The sequence below is a fragment of the Vidua chalybeata genome, chromosome 21 (assembly GCF_026979565.1).
Source record: "Vidua chalybeata isolate OUT-0048 chromosome 21, bVidCha1 merged haplotype, whole genome shotgun sequence".
Lineage (NCBI taxonomy): Eukaryota > Metazoa > Chordata > Aves > Passeriformes > Viduidae > Vidua > Vidua chalybeata.
This window is the reverse complement of record NC_071550.1, coordinates 11,136,266-11,148,077: the sequence shown is the minus strand read 5'-3', so window position 1 is coordinate 11,148,077 and position 11,812 is coordinate 11,136,266. Positions and strand designations below refer to the sequence as shown.

Sequence of the window (11,812 nt, the reverse complement as noted above, 5' to 3'; positions counted from 1 at the left end):
AGGGAGGAAGGACAGCATCTGCTCCCCCTCTTCCTGGCAACACCCATTTCCTGTCCCCCACCCCTGAGCCATGGGTGCCACTGTGCCAGTGAGGAGCCAGTGAGGACAGCGGGTGCTCTCAGAGCAATCTCAGTGCTGCCAGGCAGGCAGAGGGACACTGTGGTTTGTCACTCCCTGCTGTGACAGGAAGCCAGTGAGCTGACAGCCTCTGGAGGCTTGCACAACCCCGAAGCAAAGCCAGTCCTGTGGGCAACTTGCACATGCACACATTGCACTGGGGAAACCCTGCACCTATGGGCACCCTGCACACCCAGCACAGAGGGCACCCTGCACCATAGGTATCCCAAGAGGAAGTACCCATCTGGGATCAGTGGTGATATCAGGGCTGAGTGACAGGATAAGGGGTAAGACATGACTGCTCCATCTGTGCCTCGTTCTTTGCCTCTCTACTCAGTGCCGTCAACTCCCTTGATATAAACAATTATTTTTGTCACAAGCTTCCTTTCCATTTTTCTTCCCTCTGGCCCTGAAGTCACCAAACTCCACCTCTACCAGCCTGCGAGCTGCTGGGTGCCCAGAAGGACTGAGAGTCAGCAGAGGGGACATCCCTTCCCTGGCACAGCCCTGGTGAGCTGGCAGCTGGATGAGCACACTGTGCTCTTCTGACTTCTGCGGCTTCAAGTTTCCGCTTTGTTTTCTGGGTCAACCAGAAGCGGAACAGGAGGGGCTGTGGGTGCCCACAGACAGATGCTGGGTACTCATGGGCAGAGGGTGCCAGGGTAGCAGGAGGTGGGGGGGGGGGCAGGGTCCCATGGTGGGCTGCAGCTCTTGTGTGGCTGCATGCAAAAAACAAGACAGTGAAAATGTGGAGAGAAGCAAACCTTTGGGAGATGATATCTGTCTCATATTTCTGCTCCTGACCCTGCCAGCTTCCTGCACCCCTCAAGTGCCAGGCAGCACTGGGCAGCAGCAACAGGGGGCAGTTTCCGATGGATGCCACACATGGCTGTGCCCCTACCCTGTGGGCAGGCAAATAGGAGGTTCTGGGGAGCAAGCAGGGATGAAGAAGGGCGCTGGCCCTTAAGGCTGGAATCTAGCCCAGCCCAGACTTTTGCAGGGTCCCAAGGTGCCCTGTGAGCAGCTGCCTTTGTTGCCCCTATTCCAGGCAGCCCTAGAGAGCAAAGCCCCAACTACCACTCATCAAGCTGAAAACAGGGCTTTCCAAAAGTTTCCCTACAGGCTTGATTGGGTATTTCATTCTGCTCAGGGGAAGGGGCCTTGACAGAATGGACTGGGGGTAAGCCAACTGAGAGACTGTGGTGGGAAAAAGTGAAGAGTCATCCCCCAGACATCCCCACTCTCACTAGCTCAGCTCCCAGGCCCAATAGACATGCATGGCTGGGTTGTTACCACCCCACGAGAGACTGCCTCAGCTGGACCACATATGGCAACGTCCATCCCTCCCCTGTCAGCACCACACTACAATGAGGACAGCCCCAGTTTTCCAGACCTCTTCCCCACCCACCCTGCTACATCCTCCTTAGTCCTTCTTTGTCCCTGCCAGCTGCTGGAGCAGCCTACAAGTAAGCTCACACTGCTTCCAACCTTCCCAGAAGAAGTTACAGCAAACCAGCAGCTTGAAGTGGGTGGAAGATGACCCCCTCCCTTCACTTTTGACCCCCTCTGCTCTGGGGGGCAACAGCTCTGACAAATTGGTACCACTCCAGGACCAAGCTGCCACCAGTTGTGGGGGGAGACCAAGCTGCAGGCAGCCAAGAGCTGAATGTTGCTGGCATGATGGGGACATGTCCACCTTCTTAGGGTGCCTTGCTCCAGCCCTGCTGTGCCCCTGCATGCAGCCAACCCTCAACTGCTGGGCTTTGGGAGCAGGGATGCAAAGAAAGGGTTAACTCATTCTTGCCTCAAAGAACTCTGAGGTTTATTTCACTGCCAGAGGAAATGTGATTAAGAACAAAAAAAATTAAAAATCATCATTAACTACAGCAGGCTGGAAGGTGTGGGGTGCTAGCAGCATGGACAGGGTGGTGTAAGCCCCCTGGGCTGGGCCCTCCAGGGAAAGGTGGTCTCTGGGCAGCTGGGATGGGGCGGGGGACAGCGGCTGTAGAGCGGGGGGGTGGGGGCCTGGGGGTGATGCTGGGCACAAAGCACTGGGGAGGACCCCCCATCCCAAACAAGCCTTATCAGCTGCCCCACAGAGCAGTGAAGCTCTCTTGTGCCACAGGGTGAGAGGTGGTGGGGGGCTCATCTTCTCTTCTTGCCCCAGCCCTTGGCTCATCATGGCCGCCCAGGAGGGTGGGTAGAGCCACCAGAGCCATTGGCCCTGGGCATGGCACCCCAGCCATTCTCTACATGACAGGGCGGAAGGAGACACCTGGGAAACTAGATCACTACAACAATTTTTGCTTTTTAAAAACTACAACCAAAAACCTTTAAAAAAAAAAATAAAACCACCACCTCCCCCCACCCTTCCAAAATCTAAAAAATACTTTTTTCTGCGTCTTGCAGGAGAGCAGCTGGGCTGGGGCCAGGCACAGGCTCAAGAGCCCTGGGCACATGTGGCTTCAGAGGGTGCAGTGGGGCAGGAGGAGCTGCCCCCAGGAGAGGTCAGAGAGGGGCCAACACTGCTGGGACCAGTAAGCTCACATAACAGGGAAGGGCTGGGAGCATCTGCAGAGAGCAGGCACCATCCCTGGGTCAGGGTCTCAGCCCCTCGCACCCCAAAAGCCGCACACATCAGCCCAGCGAGCAGAAGCAGGGCTATGCCTGTGTGAGCCAAAGGCAAGGGGGGCTGCCTCAGAGCCCCAGCCCACCTGCAGTGAGCCCACAGCCCCTGGTTCAGTGGCTGCTGTTACTCATGGAGAGCCCAGGCTGCAGCGCTTGTGGGAACATCTCAGCTTTGTGGAAGGTCGGCATGTAGACAGGAGGGGAGGGTGCCAGGCTGTAGCCCTGGGATGTCACTGGGATGGGCAGAGTGGAGGGCACCAGGGGCTGGTTCATGTCATACATCATCCCCTCTGCCTCATTGCTGTAGGGCAGCAGCAGCCGTTTGCCTTTCTGACGCCGGTTGCAGAACCAGACCCGGACCACCTGTGGGAAGGGAGACAGAGAAGGGTGAGGGGGTGACCCAGGCACACCATGTGGGTGACAAGGAGTTCCTTCTGCTGGTGGCATCTCCACAGCACCCCAGCCTGTCAGTGCAGCCGCCTCCCTGTCACAACTCCTTGCTAGGCTCAGTTCAAACAAATTTCAGCCATGACCACTTTCCCACCGCTTCCAGAGTTGAGAGATGACAAAAATGGCATACATTAAATAGGAAAGAAGATAACAAATCGAAAGAAAGGCTTCTCTCCAAAGGCTGGTAGTATAGCCAGATGAAGTCAATACGCAAACTTGTGCATTGTTAGTGGGTTGTTTTTTTTCTTCTGGTGCATTTCCACTTCAGAAGAAAAGCATTGTAACTATCCGTGTGGGTTCTTGGGATCAAAAATCAGCTTCTCCAGAGATGAATTAGTATGAAAAAATTACTTTATCGGATTACTTTCACATATTTATGTACATATACACAAACATAGATGCCTGTAGTTGGGTCTGGGAACTATTTTTGTCTCTCTTCAGTTTTAAATATTAAATCTGTGAACAAAAGCCTTCTCTGGAACCAAGTGGGTTTTTCTTTTTCATATTGATGAACCATATATATCCTAACTGTCTGGCACAGCTAAAGGGCAGTTGTTTACATCTCTTCATGTGTACTTCATTTTGCTCTGAGCTAAAGTATCAAACTGTCAGGTGCTCAGGAGCTGACATCATTAGGGCACCCATCTTCCCCACCCTCCCAACCTACATCTTTATCCAGGTTGAGGTCCTCAGCGATCTGGGAGATCTCCTGTGGACTGGGCTTCACACACTTGCGGAAGAAGCTCTCCAGTGTCCCTTTCACATTGGTCTCAATGCTGGTCCTGCGTTTTCTCTTCCGGGCTTGCGCTAGTACTTGCTCTGCATTGCACATCTGGGAATGAGAGAGGGATAATGTTTTGTTACCAGGTGGAAGAGTCTCCACCAGGCTTGGGACACATGTGTAGCTGGCTGCAGAGCTTGGGGCACAGATTGTGTCCCTGTGACTCTCCACTGAGCATCATTCCACTGTGACTGGGGCCATTCCCAGTGTGCCAGCACTGCCAGCAGTGAGGCTGGACACATATTTCTGCATCCCCCACAGGTTTCCCAGGGAGTAGCAAGTGGCACAATCTATCTGAGATTCCAGCAGGACCTGGCTACTCAAAATGGGAGCTGCCACAATCACAACGTGTCTGCAGGGGGATTGGGCTTCCTCCCCCAGCCTGACAGAAGATGAAACCCAGTGGTTTGCCCTCAAGCCATGCAGCAAGATGGTGCTGTGGCACAAGATGCCTTCTGTTCCCCTCTTCTCTCCCTGAAAGCACCTGGGAGAGAGGGAGGAGAATGGGTTATCAGCAGCTACCTGGCTCAGGGCTTGCAGGTACCCGGCTCCCAGCCCCCTCAGCCCTGCACCTCTTGCATGTTGTCTGTGTTCTCCGCCTCGTTGAGCCAGCGCTGCAGCAGTGGCTTTAGCTTGCACATGTTCTTGAAGCTGAGCTGGAGCGCTTCGAAGCGGCAGATGGTTGTCTGGCTGAACATCTTCCCTGCACGGGCAAGGCAGGCAGAGTATTACACACCACACAGCTTCCCTTGCCAGCAACTCCCCAGGATCACCCCCAAGACTGCCCTGTTCCTGGGACACCAGGAAAGGCATTCTCCCTGTTCCTTCAACAGGGATTTAAAGCCCTAAAATACGTCTCAGTAAGCAACTGTAGCTATTTTAAACCAGTTCCCTGTGAGCTCGAAGCTCACCGCAGACCTGGAGATACCCCTCCAGGAGCCCCGCCCCGGGACTAGGGATTGATGCTTCCTTTGCAGGTCGTTAAGGAGCAGAAATCATTGTCCAAAGTGATTTCAAACCCCTCGCGGGCCTCTCCCTTCCCACCGGCTATGGGGTAAGGCAAGGGCTTCCCCCCCCCCCCCGCCTCCGACCCCTCACCGTAGAGGGTGCCCAGCGCCAGCCCCACGTCAGCCTGGGTGAAGCCCAGCATGATGCGCTTGTGCTTGAGGTCCTTGGCGAACTGCTCCAGCTCTCCTGAGGTTGGTGCATCCTGGCAAGGGCAGAAAGACACTGAGAAGGGACAACTCGCGCCCAGGGTCCAGGGTCTGTTGGGGTCCCCGAAGGACAGCGGCAGAAGAGGGCTCGGCTGAGCCCTCGGGAGCACTGACACCGACCAGGCTCATACAGGATCCATCCCGACCGCGCACACTGCTCAGCTCGACCCAATCTGGCACGGCGGCGGCCAAGGGTAGCACAAGGGCACCAAGAGCTCCTGCTCTGCCTCAACACGCCTTGGAAATGTTCCCTTTGTCCTCTGGCTCGCTCCCTCTTGGCCTGGCCAGAGGCAGCACAAATGATCACACTGGCTGAGTCCTAGGTTTGCCCCATTCTCACTCATCCACGACACGTGCGCACGGGGACGTTCAGTTCTCCCGCGGCATGGGCCACTTCCCCACGGCTCTCGGGCTGAGGCAGCCCCTCACCAGCCTCTCTCCCGCCTGCGTCCGGAGCAGGGAAAAGACTCCCGTGAAGAGAGGGACAAAAGCGCCCCTGAGCCGCATGAGATTGAAGCATCTCTTTGCTACCAGCCGGCTCTTCCGTTCTGGCAAACGGCTACCCAGGCGCTTCCCACCTTTCCTGCCACGCAGCCTTTCAGCCTCTACGGGGTCATTTTGAAGGCTTTTACCCAGTTTCCACGTTTTCAGCGGGGTTTCGGGTTTTTCAGGAGTTTTTCCTGTCACCGAGCCACGGCTATTAGCTTCTGACGTATAATCGGCACCGGTAAACTCAGAGCATCCCTCCCACGGAGGAGGGATGCCGTCCCAGATCACCATCCTGCAGCTAGAAAATACCATTCACGACCACTTCCCACCCAGAGCGGCCAGTTGCGGCCCGAGGACACACACGGATCGATCGTGGCGTGGGACCTCCCGCAGCTCCGACCCGCTGGCGGCAATGCGAATTCTCCCAACCCCATCAGGCCCCCGGCATCGGCCGCCGCTGCTCTTCTCGGGGCGGGATCGCGATACGTCAACATTGAAAAATATTAAAAACTAGCGCAAACCACAAATTTAGTCGTGCCGGGAACCAGCCCTGCTGCCCCCGTCTTCCTCCCGCCCTCATCTCCGGTCTGTCTCTGCCCCAGCAAACTTCAGTGCCCGAGGAGCTTCGTTCGGGAGCAGCGGCTGGGGACGCAGCCGACCGAAGGGGACTGAGGGAGCTGGCCAGGAGCCCTCGGTGACCGCGCTGCGCTGCCCCGAGTATCACGCCGGAGCCGACCTTCCATATCGCCACCCGGGACGGCCCCGCCGCATCGCGTAGGGGAAGCTGCTCTCCCGAGTTCCCAAGACTCCCCTATCTTACCCCAAAGCAGCCTCCCCAAGACTCTCCCTCTGCGGAGAGTCTGACACATGCGGGACGAGCCCCAGCGCTGGGTCAGGGCTTCTCCCGGGGGCACCCGACGGTGGTCCCCGACAGGTGGCACCGGCGGGTCTCGGCGGTACACGAGAGCAGCCGGGCAGCTCCTGCCGTCGGGGCGGTGAACCGCGGCTCCAGACGGGAAGGAAAGCCCCATGGGCACACTGTGTGCAGACGGCGGGAGAGGGGCAGCGCAGCCCGCCCCGTCCCCGTCCCGTCGGGTCTCACCTCCTCACCACTGTCGCTGGAGTGTCCGCCCTCGCTGGCGGCGCCGCTGGAGCTGCCGCTGCTGCCCAGCCCCGACGGGCCGCCGGAGCCCGGCTGCAGCGCGGCGGGGCAGAGCTGGGGGCCAGGGAAGGCAGGGGCAGCCGGGCCAGGGAAGGGCGGCCCGGGCAGGGCGGCGGGGCCGGAGGGAGCCGGGCCGGCCCAGGGCGGAGGCGGCCAGGCCGGGCCGCAGCAAGCGGCGGTGCGGGCCTCGGGCTCGGGTTGGCTGCAGGGCCGGCCCGGCCGTGCCTCCACCTTGGCGGACGGCGCGGGGGCGGGCGGGGGCAGCCAGGCGCGGGCCGGCGGCGGGTCGCGGGCGGGCTCGGGCTCGGCGGTGGCGGCGAAGGGGAAGAAGAGCGGCTGAGCGGGCGCCCCGTCGAAGCTGCCGCGGGGAAAGGGCGGTCCGGCGTCGGTCAGAAGGCCGAAAGGGGCGGCCGGCAGCCCCCCGTCCGGGCTGAACATGCTGCCCGCTGCCCTAGGGCTCCATGCGGGGGCTGCCGGCCGCTGCCTCCCTGCTGGGGCGCCGCTGGGGCCTCTGAGAGCGGCGGGGCCGGGCCGGACCGGATGGAGATGGGCCCCGGCCCCATTGGGCCCCGCATCGGTGGGTCGGGCGTGAACTTGATCCCCCAGGGGGGCGGGGGGCACAGAGAGAAGGTGCTGTGGGAGGGGGCTGCGCCGGCCCGCACCCAGCGCCGGCGGGGAGGTGGACGGGGCGGCCCCGATGGGACAGGGAGGGGGAGGATACCGATCTTGCCGCGGGGCCTGGCACCCCTCCAGTGCCGGAGGACTCAAGGACACCCACGTCCCTCGCACCCCTCCGGCCCCACGCTCTTCGGGGGGCACCGCGCCAGTGTTAGGACAGCAGCAGCCTCGGGGTCTTCCCACCTGGGAACCACCGACACCTCTGCGGAGTCTAGGCAAGACATGAGATGGCTTTGGGGAGCTGTTGGCGGCATGAACCGGAGCCAGGGGCTGGTGTGAGGCAGCCTATCCAGCTGTGGCAGCCACTTGTCCCCAGTACAGAGGACAAGCCGCGCGATGCCGGTGTCATCGTGCAGCAGCAGGGGTGGTCCAGGGCTTGACCATCACCTCTTGCCACTCTTAATGCCTGGTCTTCTTGACTGAGCCTTAGCTTCTTGGGGAGCATGGACAGAGCTGAGGCTTCCGAGGCCCCTTAGTGTCACCATTCCTCTCCTCTTCACTCTGCAGAGAAGGGTTGTGGCTTGGAGGAGCGTGTCTGTCCCTGGAGCCTCAGAGCTTGGAGTGTGCTGCCGGGGAAGGAATTGCCGTGTCCATCGGCTCCACAATGAAGCACGCTCCATATTTTCTCTATCTTAAAGATTTTTCCCTTCACACTGCCCTTCACAATGGCGCTACCTGGGCTGGCTCCAGTCATTTCCCCTTCCCCCCTAGCTCAGCACCGGGAATCTTCCCGATCCTGATACTGCCATAACATCAGCCCCTGCTTGGCTCTGCCCGATGCCAGTTCCTGTGTACGGGCAGGTACCTACAGCATGGGCACCCTCTGACCTCAGCTGGGGCAGGGCGAGGAGTGCTCCTTCTGTCAGCACCCCGTGATCCCAGCCGGAGCAAGGCAGAGAGTGATCCCGCTGCCGACACTGCTGCCTGTTTATTAACCCGGATTACTGGGAGCTGCTGCCGTCTCGCACTGGAGATAATGGCGAGGAGATAGGCTGGAGTAGCCTCCCCCGCGGCGGGATGGGATTGGGGCTGTGGGCGGGGGAACTCGGGAAAGGTGCTTGATGATGTCTATGAAGCACTTGCTTTGGCTGCCGAGACGGCTGGAACCCAGGGACTGGCGCCCAGGGAGCGATGCCCTGGGACAGGCACCCAAGGGATGGCAGAGAGAGACTCATACCCACAGCTGGCATCCAGGGACTGGCATCTAGGTACTAGTATCCACAATGCCAGCAGCCCCTGGCCCAGCACATGGCACTGCTACACGTCAGGGGAAGTGGAACAGCTAAGTCTCCTGGTGATATTCCTCTTAGGGAAAAAAATGGCCCGGTGGATGAGCTAGACCTGTGTTCCTGACGCCTGGCAGGACATGTACCAGGCTGCCCATCCTGGCTGTGCCAAACTGCTCCAGGAGGGAGGGCAGCTCCAGGAAAATGAACTAAGGATTCAAAAACCCTGTCAGTGGGGACATGGGCAGCCCTGAGTGAGCCCTGTGGCTTCTGGACCTCGGGGATCCCATGGCCAGAGCGGTAAAGCATCTTCCCCAGCAGGGGACGGATTCAGTCTGCCAAGGGACTACCTGGACCGTGCTATTGAGGATGCTGGACCCAGTGCTGTGCGGGCAGACCTGCCCACTGTCTGCTATGCTGCTGCCTACCCCACAGTCAGTGGTGCAGAGGAAATCTCTCTGCGGGACCCCGATGGCAGCCATCAGCCATGTTCCTCCCGGGCTCCTGCTGCGGCCCAGGGTTTCAGAAGCTCCTTGGCTAGGCAGTAACTCCCTTTCCCTTTGATTTATTGTTCCCGGGCTGGACCCCCTCCTCCTGCCAACCTACTTTTTCTCTCCATCCCCCCGGGAAGCCTCCCAGGGCCCCCTCCCCCCCTCCGCCTCTCCTTTCCCCCTCCCCGGCCCTCAAACGCATTCCTGGTCCTTTCATATACAGACGGAGGGGAAGGGAGACGTTGACTTTGAACCGGCCCCTTTGTAGGCACGGGGGCCCATTGTGGCAGTGATGGTTTTAGCTGGGGGATGTGGAAGGAGTCAGTGGGGTTTCTCGGTGTGTGTCCCCCCCATACATTTCAATGATTTTGGGTGATTGGGGGGGGGGGGGGGCTGTGTGAGTTTATTGTGTAGGGTCTTTGAGCACCGGTGACCACATCTCTTCTGCCTGCTCCAGAGGAGATGGATGGATGCATCCTTCCATCAGCCCATATCTGGAACCTGCTAGTGTTCCAGGCTTGGTCTGGCTCTGTCTAAGGCAGCCAGGGATCAGTGGGATCCTGCTAAGAAAATGGGAGCAGAAAGAAATGCGTCAGCTTTACTGGCTCGCTGAGATGGCAGCAGGCTGGAGTGGGCTGAGATGTACATCTGCTTATCCTCCCTTTGCCGAGTGTGATGGTATGGCACTGGCGCTTGGGATTTTAAGAGAGTGGATGAGGACGGATGATGTTTTATTCATGGTCAGGCCACCCTTTTCTGTGGCAGAAGACGTAAAGGCCATTGGGGGCGGCGGGGGGGGAGGCTGTGCTGGATACCCCTGAGTTGCCCACCAAAGGGGGGCTGCAGTCCTGCACGTGGTGGGTCAGGGTCCCATGGTGAGGGAGCCACTCCAGGACCATCTAAGGAGAGCTGGACAGGGGGTTAATCTCCAAAAACCCCATGCCTGGAGGAACACCAATCTGCTCCCTGTCAGCACAGCTTGCTGGGCTGCAGCTGGCCTAGGAGGACAGTATGAAGTCAGTGCTTCCAAACCTAGCCCAGGGGAAAATCACAGAGGGTGTTTTGGTCCAGTTCTGTCCCCTTCTTACAAAGGCCCTGGGCTATAACGTGGGTCTCACCCACACCACCACAGCGGCTGAACACACCGGTGGGCTCACCCTGTTGTGTTACAGCTGGTGGAAGTGAGGAGGGGGCTGAAGGCCTTGAATGTCTACATCAGGTGCCCTTGTCCCTGGATAAATGACTCCTCCATGCCTGGATGTCTGGTAGGGACAGGGATTCCCAGGGCACACAGGGCTCCTGTGGCCTCCATGCCTGGAGCGAGGGGGTCTTCCCAGGCAGAACAGTCAAGTTTTACTATAAGCTAGAGCTTCCCAACGTGCCTGGATGTGCTCCAACAGAGATTACTGGGTTGTGGGAGCAAAGGAAGGATAAATTTGGGGACCTCGGCAGAGAGGAGTGGGTTCCAGAGGCTGGGTTTTCCCAGGACTGAGCCCAGGGGGCATCTCGGGTTATATGGGGTGTGCATTGCCCAGGGGTGTAGCTGGAGACTCCCATGAGAGAAGCATCCTGGGTGGGTGCTTTGGCGGTGAGTCAGCACCCACCTCCGGCTGCTGAAACCTGGAGAGATGGTATCAGCCTGATGGGGGGGCTGGCGTGATCAAAGGAACTGGGCAACACACAATGCAGGGACTCGATAGCCCTTATCTGTCATCCCCGAGGTGCTAAGGACCCTGGGGGCAAGGGGCGGAGGGGGGGGGGGGGGTGGCTGCTTGCTGCAGGGCTGGGTGCGGGGGCTCCCATCCGACCTTTTGCTGGAGAAACTTGGCAAATAGTGAGAGACAAGAAAATGATCCCCGGTTCTTTTTGTGCCTGGGAAAACCCTTGGGAAGGGTTTGAACACTCCTCCAGCTGCACATGCAGGATGGCTGCTCACTGTTCCCAAGGGAAGGTTTGGGGACCCACAGCATCCTCCCTCCTTGTCCCACCCCGCTGTCAAGAGGAGCCCTCCAAGCCTCGGGCTCCACACCACACACTTGCATGGGTCTCAAACATGGTCGTTTAATAAAATCTCCTTTTAAAAGAACTACAATTCATACAACAACAACGAGAGGTGTGGGAAGAGTGGCAGCAGCCCAGGGGAGGGGGAGCGCAGGACATGGGGACAGCACCTGTGCCATGATGGCCTCCGTCAGCTACTCCGCCAGGGACAGGGATGGTCCCACGCCACCACCACTCACCAGCACATCCCTGCCACTGCTGCCTGCCCTGCCCATGCCTGCCTGAGTGTGCAATGGCTCCAGTGAGCCCAACCGGTGATCTATGGCTGTCACAGTCCACAACAGGGTCTAGACATGAAGCCACTGTGCAAAGTAACCCAAACCCTGTTCTGGACCTTCCACTGGAGGGGTTCATGGCCTATGCACCCAGGAGGGTTTGAGGAGCAGCACTGAGCTCCAAGCAAGAACATGTTGGTGAGGCTGGATGAGGGCAACAGAGGGGTGCAGGGAGTGTCTGAGGCCCGAAAGGTGCCTGGGATGGGGCAGTGGAGACTGTCACCTGCCACAGAGGGATAC

The 11,812-nt window shown here is 59.1% G+C and overlaps 1 protein-coding gene across 1 annotated transcript; it reads right to left on the bottom strand.

Annotated features, from left to right (window-relative positions):
* Positions 1-1,922: 1,922 nt before the first annotated feature.
* On the bottom strand, positions 1,923-7,590 carry LOC128798556 (POU domain, class 5, transcription factor 3-like). Its single transcript, XM_053962229.1, has 5 exons — positions 6,782-7,590; positions 5,075-5,186; positions 4,549-4,679; positions 3,863-4,027; positions 1,923-3,108 (listed from the first exon to the last, which is right to left on the bottom strand). Exons 1-5 carry the CDS (start codon positions 7,277-7,279, stop codon positions 2,857-2,859), a joined length of 1,158 nt encoding a protein of 385 aa, XP_053818204.1. The 5' UTR covers positions 7,280-7,590; the 3' UTR covers positions 1,923-2,856.
* Between the last annotated feature and the right edge of the window lie 4,222 nt (positions 7,591-11,812).